Genomic DNA, 21,679 nt, shown 5'->3' on the forward strand with positions numbered 1-21,679 from the left:
TAAGGATAAAAAATATTGCATGAAAAGGGCAACAGAGAACAGTGTGGCCATATTTATATCTGAAAAAATATATTTTCAATCATAAGTGTCATACAAAAAAACCAAAAATGATCACCATATGATGATAATGGGCTCAATTCATCAAGAGGATATAACAGTTCTAAGTATATATGATATGCACCTAACATTAGAGGATCTAAATATATAAAGAAAATATATACAGAAAATATAAACAGGAAAGAGAAATACAATACAATAGTATGAGACTTTGATGCCCCACTTTCAACAATTTCAGAATCTATATCCTTCCCAGTATTTGGCAAATTTTCAGCCATTATTTTTAAAATAATCTTTATTCCCCTCTCTTTCTCTTTCTCTTCTCCTTCTGGGACATACATAATGCATACATTCTTTTTTTGTCATTGGTGTCATATAGGTTCCATATGCTTTCTTCACTAGTTTTTATTCTTTTTTCTTTTGTTTCTCCAACTTTCTAATTTTCAACACAGAAAATCGAAAAGAATACAATGTGCTTGAATAACTCTACAGACCAAATGGACCTAACAGATATATACAGAATATTTCATTCAGCAATCACAGAATGTACATTTTTTCTCAAGTGTATTTGGACTATTCTCTGGGATAGATCATATGTTGGCCTACAAAAGAGTCTCAACATATTTAAGAAGACTGAAATAATATCAGACATTTTTTATGACCACAGTGGTAGGAAATTAGAAATCAAAACAGGAGGAACTTTGGAAAATTCACAAATATTTAGAAAATGAAAAATAGATTCCTGAAAAACAAGTGAAAAAGAAGAGATTGACAGGGCAGTCAAAAAATATCCAAGACAAAGGAAAGTGGAAACACTACATAGCAAACTTATGAAATGCAGCAAAACCAGTTCGAAGAGGGAAGTATATAATAATAAAAGCCTGCATTAAGAAAAAAGAAAAATTTTAAATAAACAACCTAATGTTATGCTTCAAGGAACTAGAAAAAGAAGAAGAAACTAAGCCCAAAGTTAGGAGAAGTAAGGAAATAAAGATTTTTAGAGCAGAAATAAATGAAACAAGAAAGATAACAGGAAAATTTAAGGAAATTGTTTTAATTTTTAGAAGGTAAACAGAATTGAAAAACTTTTTTTTTTTTAAAGATCTTATTTATTTATTCGACAGAGAGAGAGATCACAAGTAGGCAGAGAGAGAGAGGAGGAAGCAGGCTCCCCGCTGAGCAGAGAGCGCGATGTGGGACTCGATCCCAGGACCCTGAGATCATGACCCGAGCCAAAGGCAGCGGCTTAACCCACTGAGTCACCCAGGCGCCCCGAAAAACTTTTTTTTTAAAGATTTTATTTACTTTATATGACAGAGATCACAAGTAGGCAGAGAGGCAGGCAGAGAGAGAGGGAGGAGGAAGCAGGCTCCCTGCTGAGCAGAGAGCCCGATGCGGGGCTCGATCCCAGGAGCGTGAGATCATGACCCGAGCTGAAGACAGAGGCTTTAACCCACTGAGCCACCCAGGCACCCCCAGAATTGACAAACTTTTAAGTAGACTAACCAAGAAACAAAAGGGGATGATTCAAAAAAAATTATAAATGACAGGAGAATTACAACTGATATCACAGAAATAAAAGTATTATAAGCGAATACTATGAATAATTATTCAAGTTGAATATTTGAAAGAAATGGATAAATTCTGAGAAGCATACAATGTACCAAGACTAAATGATGAAGAAATAGAACATCTGAACAAACAGGAAATCAGAATAATAATTAATAATTTTCCAACAAAGAAAAGCCCAGGATTCGATGTTTTGTATGTGACAACAAAAGCACAGGCCAAAAGGCAAAAATAAATAAGTGAGACTATATCAAAGTAAAGATTTCTTCAGCAAAGGCTGCAATCAAGAAAATGAAAAAGTAATCAAGGGAATGTGAAAATTATTTGCAGGCCACATATCTGATAAAGGATTAACAGGTAAAAGTTAAAAGTAGTTCATATAACCAATAGCAATAAAACCCCAAATAGTCCAATTCAAAAAAATAAATGAGCAAAGGACTTGTTTGGTTATTTATACAAATGACCAACAAGTATATGAAAAGGAGTTCATCATAATTAACATTCAAGGGAATGAAAATCAAAGCCACTATGAGGTATTACCCCATACCATCTAGTTTGGTTATTATCAAAAAATAACAAATAAAAATGTTGGAGAGGATGTGGGGTACTCTTTTTTGAGTACCCTTGTGCACTGTTGATGGGGATATAAATTGGCATAGCCATTATAGAAACTGTATGGTGGTTCCCTAAAAAATTAAAGACAGAACTACCCTATGCTCCAGGAATCTCACTTTTGGACACAGAACCTAAAGAAGTTGAAATCAGATCTTGAAGAGGTATCTGTGCTTCCATGCTCATTGCACCTTTATTTACAATATTTACAAGAGCCAAGATATGGGAACAATCTAAACGTCCTTTGACAGGTAAAAAGATAATGAAAATATGTAATATATAATATTATTTAGTTTTTTTAAAAAAGGAAATTATGTCAGTGGCAACAATATGGACGAACTTGGAGGACATTTCATGCATGCTAACAAAAATAAACGAGTCACAAAAAAGTAAATACTATATGATCTCACTTATATGTGGAAACTAAAAAAAGAAAAGTAAAAGTCACAATCAGAGAGTTGAATGATGGCTGCTAGGTGGGGGAAATGAGGAGATGTTGGTCAAAGAGTATAAACTATGTTCTCAGTAAATTCTGAGGAGCTGGCATACATCTTGGTGGCTATAGTTAGATACTGTAATATATACTTAAAACTTTCTAAGAGAGTAAACTTTAAGTGTTCCAACCACAAAAAAGTAACTGTTTAAGGTAATGGATGTGTCCATTAGGTTGTTTTACATTTCGCAATGTATAACAAAACATCATAATATGTACTCTAAAGTATATAATTTTTATTTGTCTATTATACCTCAATAGAGTTGGAAAAGCATTTCCTTTTATGTGCTTTTTAGAAGAAGTGGGTAAAAATAAAAATAACAGGTAGAAATTAAATAAATGAATGAAGATAAGCCAGGTAATAATTATAAGCAACAAAAACAACAATAATTTGGTTATAAAATGTACAAAAAATAAAAAGCAAAATTTAAAACAGATTTAATAAGCATAAATAAGATTAATTGATACAGCAAGCATGGAATATTATCAAATCAACATAAAATAATACAAATTATAAAAGAAATTGTTGTACCTATGGTTATAGAATCTTTGATAGATTAATATTTGAAAAATTAGGAAGGATATAGACATTTTTATTAGGAGTTTGCATAGAACAGTATTTGAATGTATACTATATTCATTTCAAATATCTGACAAACATATATGGAAGATTTCTTCTTCTACAAAAGATTCTATATGTGGTCATTTACAGAAGAAAAAATCATGTAAATTCTGAGTAAGTTATTAATTCATATGGGTAACTTCATTTCCAGGTGTGCAGCAATGGTGAATGTGTGGAACTTGAAAAGGTCTACAACTCAACCAATTGCTCTTCTCAATGTGACGAAAAAGCTGTAAGATTTGACTCCTTTTTAAATTAATGTCTTGACAGTTGTTTATTTACAGAGGACTTCATTGCTGGGCATGGTGTTTGTGTTTGTGTGTGTGTGTGTGTGTGTGTGCGTGTGTGTGGTGATTTTTAAATCAAATATATTTTTGGAATCCATTTTTTCATGTATCTTCCATAAAATTGATCCAAAGACCCAAACCAGTATTACACATAGATATTGCCTATATTGTATATATATATTTTATCATTGGACTGGTAATCTAGAAATCCAGTAACTTATGTACCTATGAAGTTTAAACCTAATGTTTAAAGTTGGATTTACCATGTCACTTATAGTTAAATTATACCAATGTCAACACTAACCTAAAGCTTTTCACAAAACAACAAAAAATTATGTATATATGTACATTATATACACTTATATATATATTTAAAATATATAGACATATAATATACATATATATTATAGAGAAAGAGAGATTTGGAAAAGAATTTCTTTTTTCCTATCCTATATTTGGATATATATACACACACACACATAAATGTACATATAATTACATATAATATATATACATATAAAATATATATAAATATACATATATATTTTATGTATTTATATACATATCTCTCTCTTCTCAATTATATTTATATATATATATATCCTCAATTAACACTGCCCAGTACTATGTGTAACTCTAGCAGGGCTGTTCCTTTAATAAGATTGAGGCCTTCTAGAAAGAGAAGTCAAACCGTCTTGTTTATCTGGTTTGGAATCATTTTCATGCCCAAAGGCCATCTTCAAAAGTGGTTACTTCTTGTAATTTTGTGTGCTTATTTTTTACCAAAGGTTGATTCTGATATGCAGTTTAGTTAATTAATCAGTAAAAGAATGAATGTATGTGTGAGTGCATCTGTGTGTGTGATATAAAACTAAGCAAAGTGAGATGCAATACACACACACATAATTTGATAAAATTATGACTGATTGCTCTTCCAGGTGGATAACCATGAACTTGAGTGCCAATGTGAGGAAGAACAGAAACATGTGGATTGGGGAAAAAACTTAAATATTACCTGTGAGCATCCTAGGATATAATACCTTGCATATATCAAAAGCTTAGACAGTAAGAAAGCTTTCCACGTTATTTTTGAAATCTAATATGTATATGTTGTATTTCTGTGTGGATTTGCATGGTATTTTAGTTATTTCACATATTTAAATGTCCAAATTTGAATTTACAACAATTACCTTTTAGAATTAATATATCTTCTTCTAGTTAAATTTGAAATAGATCTTCTAAGAGCCCATAACACAACAAGGCCTTTTCTATAGTCAGTTAATAATAACTGACAGTCATAACATTTCCTACTGATTGTGGTTTTAAACATAATGGACTCTTGGGTGACTGTCAATGGCTAGTACATATAAAAATTTCTGTAATGCCTTGGTCTTTTGCTTTATATTTTTTTTAAAAAATTGGAGTTGGGAGGAATTAAAGTCCTTAAGGAAGGGAGAAGCTGGATTATAACAGCTCAGTTAATATTCCACCGTCCTAAAGTTGATGTCCTGGCTAAAACTTGTTTTTTAATATTGCAGATATATCCATCTTGGTGGTTGTGCTTGTCCTGGTTATTATTGGTGTTGGGGTAGTTGTATTATTAATTCATCACCAAAAATGTATTAAGTTGAAGCGAATTCTGAGGTATGTATTTTCTATGTGTTGTAATGGGACCATTACTGGGAAGATATAAGCTTTGTCACCACAGATGATGAAACTCTAGGTGGGACAAAGTAAGAGTAACAGTAAATTGAAAAACTAACATTTTTATGTTCTCATCTCCAAATGCTTATCCTAATGGGTCCCAAACTTCACTGCACATTGGAATCAGGGAGATTTCTAAAAAGAATTCTAATTTTAGTTCCTACCTCAGATTTGTTCCAGAGTGTAAACTGAGTATCAATCTTTTAGAAATCTCCTAGATGATTAAATATTAGCCACAGACTTATCCTATCACTTATGTCAATATCCAATTTCCTTCTTGACAGCCCACTTAGAGATACATTGGGAGTGGAGAATAAAGGATACTTTGGTGATGAGCAGCAGACAAGAACTGAGCCAATTTTCCCTGATATTCATCCCCTTCATGTAAGCAAGTGTCATTTGCAATAGTTAACAAATTGACTTAAAAAGCAGTTGCATGTGTATTTGAAGTGGAACTAGCCCTAAGCTAAGTGAGAAGAAAACAACAGTTTAACATAATTCCACACCAATGGAGCCTTCAGTCTACATGTGGGGAAGGAAAGGATGACAGGACAGAAGCAAACCAAGACTCTATTTCAGAGCAGCATATATTAGTTCAACAAAATATTGATTTGTGCACTATTGGAAAAATTCACATACACAAATTTATTTTGGGACATAAAACAAGTCCACTTTTTTTTTTTTTTTAAGATTTTATTTATCTATTTGAGAGACAGCACCAGCAAGGAGAAGGGACAAAGGGAGAGGGAGAAGCAGACCCTCCACTGAGCAGGAAGCCAGATGCCAGGCTCAATTCCAGGACCCTGAGATTATGACCTGAGTTGAAAGCAGACCCTTAACCCTTAAATGACTGAACCACCCAGGAACCTGGGGACATAAAACAAGTCTTAACAAATTTAAAAGAATTGAGGTCATACAAAATATGCTTTCAAAATAAAATTTTATTAAAAATCAGTAACAAAGGGGGGCGCCTGTGTGGCTCAGTGGGTTAAAGCCTCTGCCTTCAGCTCAGGTCAGAATCCCAGTGTCCTGGGATCGAGCCCCACATCGGGCTGTCTGCTCCGCAGAAAGCCTGCTTCCTCTTCTCTCTCTCTCTCTCTGCCTGCCTCTCTACCTACTTGTGATCTCTGTCTGTCAAATAAATAAATAAAAATCTTGAAAAAAAAAATCAGTAACAAAGGGCGCCTGGGTGGCTCAGTGAGTTAAAGCCTCTGCCCTAGGCTCAGGTCATGATGCCAGGATCCTGGGATAAAGCCCTGCATGAGGCTCTCTGCTCAGCGGGGAGCCTGCTTCCCTTCCTCTTTTTCTGCCTGCCTCTCTGACTACTGGTGATCTCTGTCAGATGAATAAATAAAATATTTTTTTAAAAAATCAGTAACAAATATATTGGGAAAATCCCCAATTGAAAATTAAAAACAAATTCTAAAAACACTTGGGTCAAATAAAAACCTTAAAAAGGAGAACAGAAAATACTTCAAAGGAAAAGGAAACAAAACCTACCAGAATTTGTGGGAAGTAGTGAAATCAGTAATTAAAGGAAAGTTTATAGCACTAAATGCTTATGTTAGAAAAGAAGTAAGGTATGAGAGCAATGATATCAGTTTTCATTTTAAGAAGCCAAAAAAGAAGGAAAAAGAAGAAGAATAGCAAAGCTCCATGCAAGTGGAGGACAGGGAAATAACAAGTACTGGGTACCAATGAAATTGAAAACAAAGCAAAACAATAAGCACATAAGAAAACAATAAAAGCAAAAGCTATTTTCTAGAAATTAATAGATCTTATAAACTTCCAGTCAGACTGAGCAGAAGAATGTAAGTGAGTCAGCATGACTATCAGGAATCATAAAGGTGAAATCTCAGGAGAGTATACCTTATTAAATTAACAATATTTTGCATATGGAGATTAATTTGGAAACTTCTTATTTTAATATATTATATTAAATAATTCTTATTTAATATATTTAATTGTAATTAAATAGTAAATTTTTTGAAAGTTGTTAATCACCAAAGCTTATTCACGAAAAGATAGATAAACTGAATAGCTCTGTATATAACAGAGAAAAGTGACTTTGTAGTCAAAACCTTTCCACGAAAAAATGGTGAATTCTACCAAACATATAATGATGAAATAATATTAGTTCTATATAAACTTTTCCAAAAAATGGGGGAGAATGGACACTCCCAACTCCTTTTATAAGGATAGTATGTTTCTGTTAAAAAGGAAACAGGCATTACAACCTGGAAAAAGGCATTACAACAACAACAAAAATTATTTGTCAGTAATTCTAATAAATATAAATGCATAAATATTAAATTTTAGCCAACTGAATTTTATAATGCATAAGAAGAATAATGCTGTGACCAAATGAGGTTTATCCTAGGAATATAAGGCAAATTTAACATTAAAAAAATTAATCTAATCCACTGTATTATTTGACTGAAAGTAAAATCATATGATTACCACGATAAACGCAGGTAAAGTATTTGAAAAATATTCCTGATAAAACTTAGGAAAGTAGGAACATAAGGAAACTTTCTGAAGTTGATGGAAGTATCTACCAAAAAACCTACAGCTAATGTCGTATTTTTGGTTAAAAAACTGAATACCTTTCCTAAATATCAGGAACAAAGCAATGATGTCCACTGCCACCACTTCTACTTTTACTTGAAATTATAGCCATTACCATAAGGGTGAAAGAAAGAGAGAGAGAGAGAGAGAGAGAGGAAGGAAGGAAGAAGTAAACTGTTTTGATTTGCTGAAGACACAATCATTTATCATTTACCTATAGTAAATAAAAGTGATTTAGTAAGGGGCCACCTGGGTGGCTCAGTGGGTTAAGCCTCTGCCTTCAACTCAGGTCATGATCTCAGGGTCCTAGAATCCTGAGGCTCCCATACCCGGCTCTTTGCTCAGGGGGAGCCTACTTCTCTTTCTCTCTCTCTTTCCCTCTCTGCCTGCTTGTGATCTCTGTCAAATAAGTAAATAAAATCTTAAAAAAAAAAAAGTGATTTAGTTAAACTTTAGGATACAAATTCATATGCAAAAACTTACTGTGTTTCCATATACGAACAATGAACAATCCAAAACACAAAATGAAGCCACAAAATAACATTTACAGCATCATCAAAAATATAAAATACTTAGGGATAAAGCTGAAAAATATGTACAAAATATGTAGGTAGAAATCTTTAAAACATTGATGAGAAAAATTTTAAAAGACCAAAATAAATTGAGGAAATACAGTGCTGTTGGGTCAGTTCTCTGTAAATGGATTTATAAATTCAAAACAATCTTAATCAAAGTATCAGCAGGAGTTTTTGTAAAACAAACAAATTTAAGAATATAAAAACAATAAATGAAAATTAATTATATTCCATAAACTAGTAACAAATAATGTAGAAATAAAATAAAAAATAAGATTTGAGGGGCGCCTGGGTGGCTCAGTGGTTTAAACCTCTGCCTTCAGCTCAGGTCATGATTTCAGGGTCCTGGGATTGAGCCTGGCATCGGGCTCTCTGCTCTGCAGGGAGCCTGCTTCCGCTCTCTTTCTGCCTGCTTGTGATCGATGATCTCTCTCTCTCCTCTGTCAAATAAATAAATAAAAATTTTTAAAATAAATAAATTAATTAAATAAAATTTGAAATAGCACCAAAAATGTGAAATATTTAAGAGTACTTCTGACAAAATATGAACCAGAAGTATATAAGGAAAATGGTAATATTCTGCTGAGAAAAACTTTAAAAGGCCTAAGCAAAAAGGGGTATAGAGAGTCACATGTTTATTACTATATTTATTGATTGCCAGTTGATTTGCCAAGTGATTTTTTACAGAGGTGCAAAGGTACTCCAGTGGAGAAAGCACAGTCTTTTCACAGATGGTGATGGAACAACTGGATATGAATATGTACAAAGACTAACTGATCCATTCCTCAAATCAGTAACAAAATTAACTCCGACTGCAATACACATATATGTATTTTTTCCTAGTAAAAAATTTAAATTTAAAAATGTACAAACTGTAGTGCTGAGAGGTAAATATTTGGGGAATAAAGGTACAATGACATGCAAGAGTGAGCTCATTATTTTAAGTCAGGAATGTGGCTAATTTGAGGGAAGGAGGTAGGTGGCAATAGTGATAGGAAATTTAAAATGGCAAAGGTTTATTTCTTAAACAAAGCAGTGATTTCAAGGATATTTACCTTAAATGGTTCATTAAGCCAGGAACACATTTTCTGTATGTATTTTATCTGTATTATATTTTCCTATGAAATGGTTAAAAATAGAGGACAACAATACCACTTACTAGAGGGGATATGGACAATGAAAACTCTCATACACAGTTAATAAGAATTAAACAGCACAACCTTGGGGGAAATTGGTACAAAGTATTAAAAATGATCATACATATAACCTATGACCCAGCAGCCCCTTGGGAAAACATTCACAATTGTGGTCCAATAGCATATTTTCAAAAAGTGAACACAATAAAAATGTCTAATCACAGTAAAAGGCATGAACAAAATGCTATATACTCATACAATGGAACATTACAGAGAACGAGTAATAAATGAACTACTGATCTTTACCACATGAATAAATCTCACAAACACACTGTTCAGAAGATGTCAAGTCCAAATATTTATATTTATATCAAGTTGAAGAACTGTCAAAGCTAATCTATGGTATTAGAAGACAGGGTAGTGATTACCACAGGGAAGAGAGAATCTTCTGAGAAAGAGATAAAGTTTTATTTTTTGATTCTGGGCAACTTGAGCAACTTTCATTGCTCATTTGTGAAAATCCATCCTCTACACTTAGTACTTGTGCATTTCTTTGTGCATATTTTACAGGAAAGGAAAAAAGTTGGTTGAAATAACCGTTTTAGCAATATATGAAGATGTCAACAATCTTGCAGAAGTCCCTATAGTTAGTGGCTTGTTAACTGCCTTTAACAACAGCTATGATTTCTAGTGCATTCAGCTCATTGATAAAAACTGTGAGTGTCCAAATTAAGAAGCTACAAATTCATTCCCTTAAAAAAAATTAACTATTGAGGAAATCATTATTGATAAGACAATACTGATGAAATTACCCAATACGACTATCTTGAAGGAGGGACTATAAGTCTTAAATTCAGAGGTTAAGTATTAGCTGACCATTATTATATGAAAATGCCAATGAAAATATGATAATACTAGTATTTTAAATTAGGATTTGATATTGTTGTTGTTAGTGGTGGTCTGGTTACACAGCTTCAAAGGTTTTGAATGCTTTGCCCCAACTCCACCTGTCCCATAAGCCCTGTGTTTCTTCATAATAATGCAGAACATGGTCCCACTCCACCCCCAGGAACACACAGATGAGAGTATACCAGAAATGCCTGTACTCAAGTATTTAAGGATGGTTAGTTAATCTTTCTCTGGTTGTGGGATGATTTATTATTTTTATTTGTTTATATTTTTTATTATGCCAGTGATGACACCAAGATGATAAAGCAAGTCTTAATTGTCCACTGGAATAGATGGAAAATATTGTGTGATAATTTTTTAAGCTTACACGTAGATTTCGTGATGCTGATATAGGTCTTGAATATGTGCCTTGAGGTTTAATTAAGAAACTATGTAAAGGTACTTATCACAGTGTTTTCTAAATATTTAGCGCTTAATGCATGTTAACGTGCTTCATGAATTAATATGAAAAAGAGTTGTGCTCCAGGAGAGGAGTCGGGGGGGAAAGTGCCCTGAGTCTGTGATCAATAATGAGTATTCACAGAAGTCAAGCAGAGATTCACATGGAGCTTGGGGCATATTTGTTTCCATTTCTAGATTGCAAGTTCCTTAAATGCTTTGGCATTTTAGTTAAATGAGGGAACACAGAAGAGGAGCTTACTAAATATATTTTGATATATGAATAAAGTAAATTCACTATTAATGGTATATGTGCCATAATATGTTTATAAACACAGATTGTATAGGAGAATTGTAGTGTCAAATCTCACATTTAGGCTTTTTGTATTATTTGTTGGAAAATTGTATAAATAACAGTGATTTAGCTGATGCTTATTTGATACATTAGTTACCTCTCAATAGCCAGTTTTCAGCAAAATTGTGCTTTAGGAAAGGTCTTTTGATGTCCTTTCCCTCTTACATTAATAATGCTTAATTTTTTTTTTCTTCTGCCACCCAGTACTTCTCCTAGGCAGGTCCTATTTCCACCAGATCATGCTTTCTAGTTATATTAGTGTCCACTGGAGGCTAACAGAAAATACTTTAGACAGGATAACCTCATCCAAGCATATCTGTATTACAACAGTAAGTTCTGGAGGTCCTCAAAGACCTTCCAGGTCCAAAATGGATGGAGCTTCTTATGGAAGTTCGGACATTCAGACAATTTGATTAAGATTTGGAGGCTGAAAGACTTGCCTTGTGCAATTTTCATCATAACTCATAAAGAAACTCGCACTCTTCTCTAATATAAGTTTGTTTTATAAGTTCTTGGACTCCTTCCTTATAAGAGAATAACCTAGGGAAGAATATTGTTCCCATGTATTTTAGTATTTGTACATTTACTAGGTTGCATCCCAGAGATAGTTAGAAAATTTATATTGAGCACTTAGGAAATAGTCATACTTGCTTGAATACTAATTGCAAGTTAATAGTATCTCTTTTCACTAGCAAATAACTGCAGAGTCCTTGGAGCAGCTTCCAACCAGTTTTTCAAGTCCACACTACATCACACTGGTATGGTCCCTTATCTTCTTTCTGTTGCTTGTACTGATCTATGGCCATTTCAATAAAAATTTTGGTGTCCCTTAACCATTTGCTGGGTCCTTGAATAAGTCCAATAATATAATAATCACTGTCTGATTTGAGGAAGAAATAGAACAGGCCCCACTTATCAGGAGGACTGGAATTAGTTTGAGAAGCTCATGAGGAAGTCATGCTTGGTCATGCATGGTCTTTTACGTAAAATATTGACATTGTGTTCATCATGAACCCTTGGGAATTAGTTTTGACATTTTTAAAATAATGCATTAACTCATTATTTATTACAATTACTGAGTTTTCTTTGGCCCCCAAATGGTGATTTTGGGATAACTGTCTCACAAACCCTACCCTATTCCCCGCCCAGGTTTTCAAGGGTCAAAACCAGTGATGGCTTCCAATGGGGCCATATCAGCCTGAGGGCTTTTCACTGACTGAAGTGTATTCCCTGATAAATATTAATAAAAGGGAAACACATGAGCCAAATTAGCATGCAGATGCCTGAGAAACTGAGTCAAAAAAGAGTTATTACAGGATCTCTAGGATCTCCTGAACTGCTAGAGTCTCTGTATCTTCGAGGTCCACAGTAGAACAATTATTCAGAGCTGGGCACTGAAATCAGCAAGATTTTTGACAATGTATTTCTTTTCAAATCAACATTTTTTATTATGCTTTCATTATTAATGGCTAAAAGAGTGTTATTAAGATAGTTTTCAGTCCGTGGTTCCACAGAATTTTCCCACAACTGCCCTACAGTTGGGGTGGCGCTTAATGAGCATTTCTCCCCAATCCCCACTTAAAACCAGTCCAATCCATTTTTATATATTGTTTTTACTGGAATTTCAACAGAAATGTTTTCTCAATGAAAGCCCTAGTTCTTGAAAAATGTTTGGAAATCTCTTACTAAATGCACTGTTGGAGAGACCCACCACAAAGTTCATAAAGAAAAATGGTTCCTGCTAAGACTTCACTGGCCAGAACCATCCTCCCTTCCTCTCCATAGCAATTTACAAACTTCCTTAGATTTTTCATCTATCAGGAAGAGATAGTCTGCATGTGTATGTGTTTGTGTGTATATGTCTATGCGTGAGATCTGACACAACAAATTTATTTATTACAGAAACCTGCAAATAAAGATCCAAGAGGAATTGCTGATCCAAATCAAAGTGCCAAAATGGTAGGCTCCTGTGACAGATGGTACCACACCCCCACACACATTTTTTAACTTGTCAAATTTAGCATTCTTTGTGTTCTTTGCCTACTCATTGAGTAGGAACACCTTTTGTCCTTACCAGAAGAATAAGATGGTTGGAAATGTTTTCTCTGATATGCTAAGATTTCTAACAGTGATTCCACCAAGCAGGTTTCAGTCCAAGAGCTTCTGACCGGACCACAGGAGCAAGCTAGAATTTGATATTGTCAGTCTTAACACACATTAAACGCAACAAAAACAATACTTCTTTCTCAAACTTTTCTTGCCCAGGATATGCGTACTAATGGGTTTTCATGAAGGATTCTAAAGGACATAGTAGCACTGGTAAAGAGAAGGTCCATTCTTCCTGAACAGCTATTTCATGATAGCTTCATCAGCATGTCACTTACCCAATCAATAACTGACTATATCTGAGGGATGATTTCACTTTTAAATTGCTATGGATATGTTAGAAAATTTATCCAAAAAATTGTGATTTTTGTAAAAGAGAGACAAAAATGAACATTGTTTGGCTACATTTCAGAATTCATTCATCCATTCATTGATTTCTGCTGGGTTCCTCCAATGTACTGGTTAATAGGAAGCTTTCCTCCACAAAATATTCTTACAAGGGATCTTGCCCAATACACTTTCTCTATTGAGATGGGGAAGGAAGGACATTTCTAATGGTACTTCCAACTTGTAAGGATAGACCTGTCTCATACTGAAGAGTGGAGAAAGATGCTCCTTAGTGCAAGGAAATGGTTTGAATTCGTGTAATTAAAAACAAAATGATTTTCTTAATAGGCTTGTTCATCTTATAATGACTGTTTAATTAGCCATGGCTAAAGATATATGGAAAATTACGAATAAATGTAGTACAACAGAATCCAGAAAAGTTACTATAATTAGCAGATAAAAATGAGTAACTGAAACATAACATGCTTATAGACTTTGGAGAAAATAACTTCTTTTTAACCATGTGTTTCCATTTAGAGCTTGAAATTGGATATCCAAAATGGCTGTGCAAGGCTAGGTTGAGAATTCTGGCTGAAAGATCTTCCCAACCTTCCCTAGGTATTTGCTACACAAACTTCTGGCAGTTTTTCAAAAGTTCTTATCAAGGAAGAAAATGTTAACAAGAAACAACTTCTTTCAGTGATATTTACCTATAGAATTTACAACCTGTAGTGTAGAATATGCTGCAAAAATAATTCTTTAAAGTTTTTCCAGTGCTTTTTAGTCTAATGTAAAAATAGTCTCCTTGATCTAATGTTTTCCTAAAAAATGTCAATCTAGTTACTTAAAAAAGACTCAAAACCTTGAGGATATGAAATTACACCCCTGAGTCTAAGAAGCAAAACACTGCTTATGAAAGGTTATTTCTTTGGGAACATAAAACTACCTACCTTAATTGGAATCTGACATGATTACCACTACTTTTGGTTTAAAAGAAATTCTCTCCTGCAGAAATGCCAAGAAATTTAGTGCAGAAGTCATCTGATTCCACTAAATATTTAAAAGGTAGATAGATGGCTGTCTAGCTTGTGTCCTATCAGTGAAGGAGGTAGAATAATCATCATCCCAACTACAGAGTAGTTCTTAAAATTATGGGAGTAGCAAAGGAAGACATGAAGTGCTCCTGGTTAAATTCCTGGAACCTAATTCTAAACTCCCAAAGTTCTAGAATTCCTTATGAACCTGACAAAAGTCACAGAGTTATAAGAATTTCAGAAAATTAACTCTATCTGAGAAGAAATACTCACAGTTCCCGTGAAGTGTTTGTGAGATCTTTATAATACACAGATTCGAGGATTCACCATGTAATTTCTGAGCCTTCTCTACGCCTCCCCGATGATGGTATGTGGGGCAGTCCCAGGAATTATTTCAGCTGTTTCTTACACCAGTGTTTCCCAACATGTTCTCTTGTGTTCTTTATTTTCTTTTTGTTACCTGTTAAAGCTCTATGCAATTGTTTTTTCATTTACTAAAATGAAGTTTTCAAGTATGAAATGAGAATTTTCTAATTCAATAAATAAAGGCTGCAAATCAAGGAAGAAAGCTGATTGTTCTTGATGAAACTCTTCTTGCCATACTGACTACTGGATGGGAGGACAGCGTGAGATCAGCAAAGACAGCAGGGACTCAGTACGTTGTCCCTGGCGAGCATTTATTTATTTATTTGAGAGAGAGATTGAGAGAGTGTGCATGAACAGAGAGAGGCAGAGGTAGAGGAAAAGAGAGAATCTCAAGCAGGCTCTATGCCCAACATGGAGCCCAACATGGGGCTCAAGTCTCACAACCTTGAGATCATGACCTGAGCTGGAATCAAGAATTGAATGCTTAACGGACTGAGCCACCCAGGTGCCCCTAATAAGCATTCATAAACATTCCTTGTTCTAATTAAAAACACTCATTTAAGAAAGAATATTGGTGGGGCGCCTGGGTGGCGCAGTGGGTTAATGCCTCTGCCTTCAGCTCAGGTCATGATCTCAGGGTCCTGAGATCGAGCCCCACATCGGGCTCTCTGCTCAGCAGGGAGCCTGCTTCCCTCTCTCTCTCTCTCTCTGCCTGCCTCTCTGCTTCCTTGTGATTTGTCTGTCAAATAAATAAATAAATAAAATCTTTAAAGAAAGAATATTGGCGATTGTATATTACAAGTAAAAGAAGCTCATTTGTTTTATGCAAATTTGTGAAAAGAAGAAATTCTGTGTCACATATACTGGCTTCATTAAAGCAAACAATAGTCCTTTGATGTCCAAAACGAAGGGAAAATCATGTATTTGTATTTTGCTCAAGCAGGCGATATGTTGATGAACAATGTGTATTTTGGTGATACATTATTGCCCCTATAAAAGAATCACCTTCATGATTCACTGTTTTTCTTATTGTCATATTTCTTCCAAAAAACTCACCATCCCCTTTGCCTTGGGTTCCACATTCAGCCAACTACTAATTTCTAGTGATTTTATTATTATTTTTTTTAATTTCTTCTCTCTCTCCTATTATGTCTGGTACCTCCTGAGTCCTCCTGCTTCGTTGCCTTCTGCCTAGATAATCACTCTGGATTTCTAATCTTCTCCCCTGTTCTTCAAATAAATCCAGAAGCTTTCTGACAGTTAAGCTCCTTTTTTATTTTAGGGAGTATTCTCCATGCTTGTCCCTTTTACTTATCCAAGCCCCTAGAGACTTGACCTACACTTCTTTCAGATGCCACTACTGTGTGTTCTATTTAGGGATCTTCTCCTTCCAGTACTGTCTGCAGATTAGGAAGCATCTTCATGGCTTCTCTCTACTAGTGGCTCCCTTATAGGTCCATTGCCATCTCTGTTATGGAGCCAATTATGATTTCATACCCTAATATTTCTGGCTCTTGTCACCTCTGAGAGTTTGAGTCTTTTCCCTTGAATAAACAGTTGCAGACAGAACTTCTGTTATGAATGCACAGACCTGCTGGACCTACAATCTGAGGACCTCTGTCTTCCTCCTCAGCTCCATGAATTTCTTGCTGTCCCACCCCACACATGGACAGAGAAACCTTTGTGATGCTGGAAATTGCGTCAATTAAGACTGAGCTTGTTACAGTTCCAGGATGCTATGATTGGGGCTAGTGGGTTACTCTCTGCAGCTGGGTCACTCTACTCTCTGCTGAGGACAGAAGTGGATTCATCTGGAAGCTTCAGAAGCTTGAGCTTAAGGGTCTATCTCATCTTACTGCCCCTTCTAAGACCTTTTATCTAATTTTGTATTAACGTTTTTTAATGATAGTGGGCTGGTTTGGGCTGAGAAATGAGATCTCAGATGATTTATCAGCAATAGTGATGATACCTAAAGGACAATTAGGACAAACATACCCCTGTATTGGGTTGAGATGGTGGTCTCAGCAAGGGCAAGGAAAGCACCAGCCAGAAATGCGATGGGGGGAGGGGCATCTTGGAATGAAAGCAGCATGGCAGGTGTGAGGAGCTCTCCACAAACCTTTGGCTGACTGGAGAAAGGCTGGCATGGGGTTGAGTCCCCAGAGAGCACCACTGAGAGGAAAATCCAAAATCCAAGAAACAAGTGAAAACGGACTGAACTTTTGACTACGTTCCCCAGCCCACCGACAGATCATGACTGAGGGCCCAAGCTTTACGGGTTCACAGAATCTGAGCAAAACCTCTTTCCAAAACACTGGCCACTAAGTGAAGTAGACCCAGCGTAACCCATAGAGAAACAGTGTAAAATGCAAAAATAAGAATTAAAACCTGAGCAGAGACAATAGTGGCTGTACATCACAGGGGACAGAGGGTGGACAATATTCTGCAGTTTAAGTTTGGACAAGTCCTTTTAAAAAACACTCAGAAAAATAAATCAGAATTCCTATTTGTTGCAGTGTATTACCTAAATACTACTGTGCGAAAGAATCTCAAGTATATGTTCACGTCAGTTCTGTCAGGAAGAGCAATGATGGCGATCCAAAACCAAACCAAACCTAACCAGCATTCCCCTATACAGCATCCATTATTCTAAATATCAACCAGCCCGCACAACCACACCGTTGCCTTTTACTTAAGGCATTTGTGCTGCCAAATGATAATAGAATTTAAAAATGCGCTTGGGATATGCTAAAATTGAGAAGTCACATTCTTTAAAAAAAAAAAAAAAAGCGGTGATCACGTCCTTAACCCAGCGCAAATGCGCGGCGGGGCAGTCCGCGCCCCACAACCCATTGATGAAGTTCCTAGGGCGACCACTAGGTGGCCACAGAGCAAACTAAATGTTCTGTGAGCTGGAAACCGGCTCAAAGATTTCACACTCTAGACCCTCAAAATCCTGACTTGAAATAAATTTACCAAGGAGTTTGTTAAACTCTGTTCCTGGTTATTAAAGATGCAACTCTGGGAGAATTTTGCCAGATGCCATTTTTTTCTCGCCAGGGTAGTGGGTTGGGGTAGAAAACCAGAGACGGAGCCCCTGAACCAAAGGAAGCTGGGCGGAAAGCCTGCGTAGTTTGAATGGGGTTTTAAATTGGGAAGATAAATCCTATTTGCTCAGTTCTGAAGTCCAATCGTCTTGAAGTTAACATTTCAACAGCGCCTCAAAAACCCAATTTTCTGGGGGTGCCTGGGTGGCTCAGTGGGTTAAGCCGCTGCCTTCGGCTCAGGTCATGATCCCAGGGTCCTGGGATCGAGCCCCGCATCGGGCTCTCTGCTCAGCCGGGAGCCTGCTTCCTTCTCTCTCTCTCTGCCTGCCTCTTTGCCTGCTTCTGATCTCTCTCTGTCAAATAAATAAATAAAATCTTTAAAAAAAAAAAAAAAAACCCAATTTTCTGAAAACCACTGTCGGGGTCTACTTCTGCTTTTGTTTTTTAATTTCATATGTTCTGTTCATTTATTTATTTAGTTTTTTGAAGGCCAGCAAATTAGCCGCTGTGGCCATGGAATCGGACAGTGTTCCCCCTTTCCCCAGGGATACGTAATGGTAATGGATAGTAAATGTCGGGAAAAGCCGCAGCCCCTGAGTCACGTATGATTTTGTGGTGGGTCATTCATGACAATTGATGTCCCTCTCTACAAATCACCACCCAAGAGTGAGAAATATTGATTAGACTCCTGAGCTTATTGGAAGCTTCCTGATCACTTTCTAGCGGAAGCTCAGGCTTTTAGGAAACTCAAGAGCCATTATGTAGGGAAGTGGCTGTCTCCTGGTCTTGACAGAATCCATTAATATCTTTCTCCAGGAAAAGCTGTAATTGTGAGCTATACCTAATGGATATTGATTGCTAAGAAAAGAAGATACATATAATCTTAAACCTCAGGGGTCTCCAGGAACATAAGATATGGAAAAGGAGGCCTTTGTAGGATGATAGGAGTGCTAGGTGGAAACAAACAGTACCAGAGCTGTTTTGGAGCTTAGGTAAGTCCATTCAAAAGCCAGTGCTTTTTGCTCAAGTGTATCAGTAATTTGTTGCAAGGAGAGCAAACATAGCATTTACTGAGTACATATTATTTGTCAGGCATTATTCTAAGCACTTCATACATATTATGTTTTGGACTTAAAATAACTCCATGAGTTAATTATTAGTATCATCATTTTGTACTTTGAGAAAACCAAGGTCAAAAGTAAAATAATTTGCCAAAAGAGAGAGAGGGTAAGAAATAGCATACCCGGGGCATCTGGGTGGCTCAATGGGTTAAGCCTCTGCCTTTGGCTCAGGTCATGATCCCAGTGTCCTGGGATAGAGCCCTACATCGGGCTCTCTGCTCAGTGGGGAGCCTGCTTCCTCCTCTCTCTCTGCCTGCCTCTCTGCCTACTTGTGATCTGTCTGTCAAGTAAATAAATAAAATCTTTAAAAAAAAAAAAAGAAAAGAAATAGCATACCCAGGATATATCAGCCCAGGAATTCCATCTCCAGAGAACATGCTTTTAATCACTGGCATGTTGTTTGGTGTAAATATAATTTAGATCAGGAAAAAGCCAGGTCCGTCCAACACTCTCAGTGTGTAAGGGAAATTAATATATCTTGCTCCCATTCACATTTGCCATCTACAAACTTCCCAACCTTTGTAGTGACCCTAACAATGGTGCATGGATTTACACCGCAAGGGAAGCCAGGACACATACATCTCCTGATTCAGCAGACCCTGCCTGGTTGCAACGTTGTTGTGTGTGGTAGAACTGTATTTGGGGATGCACCCAAGACGTTAGCACCTTTTGTCATTCTCCTCGCCACTCCCAAGGGGGTGCTTGTGATAAGGAATGTTTTCTGTGTCTTACCACTTCTAGAAGGTTCTAGAAGACTTTTCTCAACCAGGGTTTTCAATTTAGCATGCCTGGGAAAGACATCTGTTGCTGCCTCCAGTGTCTGTACCCAGGGAAAGAAAACCCACAGAATTAATTGACTCTGGGCAGCAGCTGGTGGATCAGGGGATGGCAAGAGTCAATGAAGAGGCAGCACCACCCTCTGATGAAGCCTTCTTCCTTGTTTTAATAAACTGAAGAGCACACCTGATGAATGGCCACCATAGGGAAAGAGAGGTATTCATGCTACACCTCTCAGACTCCAGGCACCTGCTAGACCTTTACACATTTCTCATCAGATACCTGCTGCAAAGCTCTGTGTACTTTTTCACAGAAAAGCATTACTCTTTTTTTATTTATTTTACAGACAAGGAAACTAAAGATAAGAGGTGCTCAGACACACAGCTGTAAATGCTTAACCTGAAATCTGAATGTAAGCCTCAGACCAAAGCCACAGTCAGATCTCACTCCAGTTTCAAAACTGACCTCTCACACACCAGTGTGACAGGGACATGACGGGTGACCGCCAAATTAATGACCTAGGAGTTTATTCCTGGAAGAGTCACCTTTGATCTAGAAAAGGAAATGGCTGACAAAATGCAATGGGCAGGCCTATGTTTTTGTGATAAAAAGGAAGGTATTATTTTCATTTTCCTATAGTCTCTAGGTTTTCAAAATGATGATTACAGGAGGAAAAAGGTGTTCAAAGGTCTACTTTCATTCCAACAAAGAGGATTCGCTGGATAGAAAAATACAAAAACTTTGGGTAAATTTTCTGGCATTTAAAGTCATTCCCACCCCATATTTAAACTATTCCTTTCTTTCATATTATCAGCATCAGCCTCTGGATATGCAGGTTGATGTTCATTACCCAGTGATGATGAAATTTAAAAACAAACAAACAAACCCAGAAAATTGAAGTTCTGGTTCAGGTCATGCCTCTTCAAGTCTACCAGGGAAAGTGGCCGGATATTAATTTGAGCTTAGAAATGTGTCTGATGCTCTCTCTGAAGGAGGACATAATTTAATATATCATTATCTACTGCAGTCTTTAGGCTGGTGGAGAAAAGGAAAAAATAATCTCCCAAACAGCTCATTGAGCAAATTTGATACCTCGATATTGAGGCACTGCCAACCAATTCAGAAGACAAAGAAATCAATCCATTCCATCTTGTTCATGCTGCCTGGTAGCTTAACAGGTTTCCATGCTGGAAATAGCACCAGCTGGACACTTTTCGACTCATTATGCCACCTTCAGAAATGCATAATCAGACACAAGCCCAATCTAGTGTCATACTACTTCCCGAGTTCACTCGCATTTTCTTTTTTTTTTTTCTTTTTTTCTTTTTTTTAGATTGCATTTATTTATTCGACAGAGAAGGACACACAGAGAGAGGGAACACAAGCAGAGGGAGTGGGAGAGGGAGAAGCAGCCTTCCTGCTGAGCAGGGAGCCTGATGTAGGGCTCGATGCCAGGGCCCTGGGATCATGAGTTGAGCTGAAGGCAGCTGCTTAATGACTGAGCCACCCAGGTACCCCTCACTTGCATTTTCAAGTGAGAGAATGCTCAGGAAGAAGCACGATAAAACGGGAAATC

General features: G+C 36.4%; 1 protein-coding gene across 1 annotated transcript in view; it reads left to right on the forward strand.

Annotated features, from left to right (window-relative positions):
- ADAM7 (ADAM metallopeptidase domain 7) overlaps positions 1 to 20,280 on the forward strand; it is an 87,869-nt gene extending 67,589 nt beyond the window's left edge. Inside the window, exons 17-23 of the mRNA XM_004763333.1 lie at positions 3,505 to 3,585; positions 4,579 to 4,657; positions 5,179 to 5,284; positions 5,629 to 5,728; positions 13,228 to 13,284; positions 18,685 to 18,807; positions 20,110 to 20,280. Coding sequence (XP_004763390.1) covers positions 3,505 to 3,585; positions 4,579 to 4,657; positions 5,179 to 5,284; positions 5,629 to 5,728; positions 13,228 to 13,284; positions 18,685 to 18,807; positions 20,110 to 20,280 — 717 coding nt within the window. The remainder of the gene's footprint in view (positions 1 to 3,504; positions 3,586 to 4,578; positions 4,658 to 5,178; positions 5,285 to 5,628; positions 5,729 to 13,227; positions 13,285 to 18,684; positions 18,808 to 20,109) is intronic.
- The last annotated feature ends 1,399 nt before the right edge of the window (positions 20,281 to 21,679 follow it).

Source organism: Mustela putorius, unplaced genomic scaffold (genome assembly GCF_011764305.1).
Source record: "Mustela putorius furo isolate JIRA1106 unplaced genomic scaffold, ASM1176430v1.1 tig00003937_pilon_pilon_pilon, whole genome shotgun sequence".
NCBI lineage: Eukaryota > Metazoa > Chordata > Mammalia > Carnivora > Mustelidae > Mustela > Mustela putorius.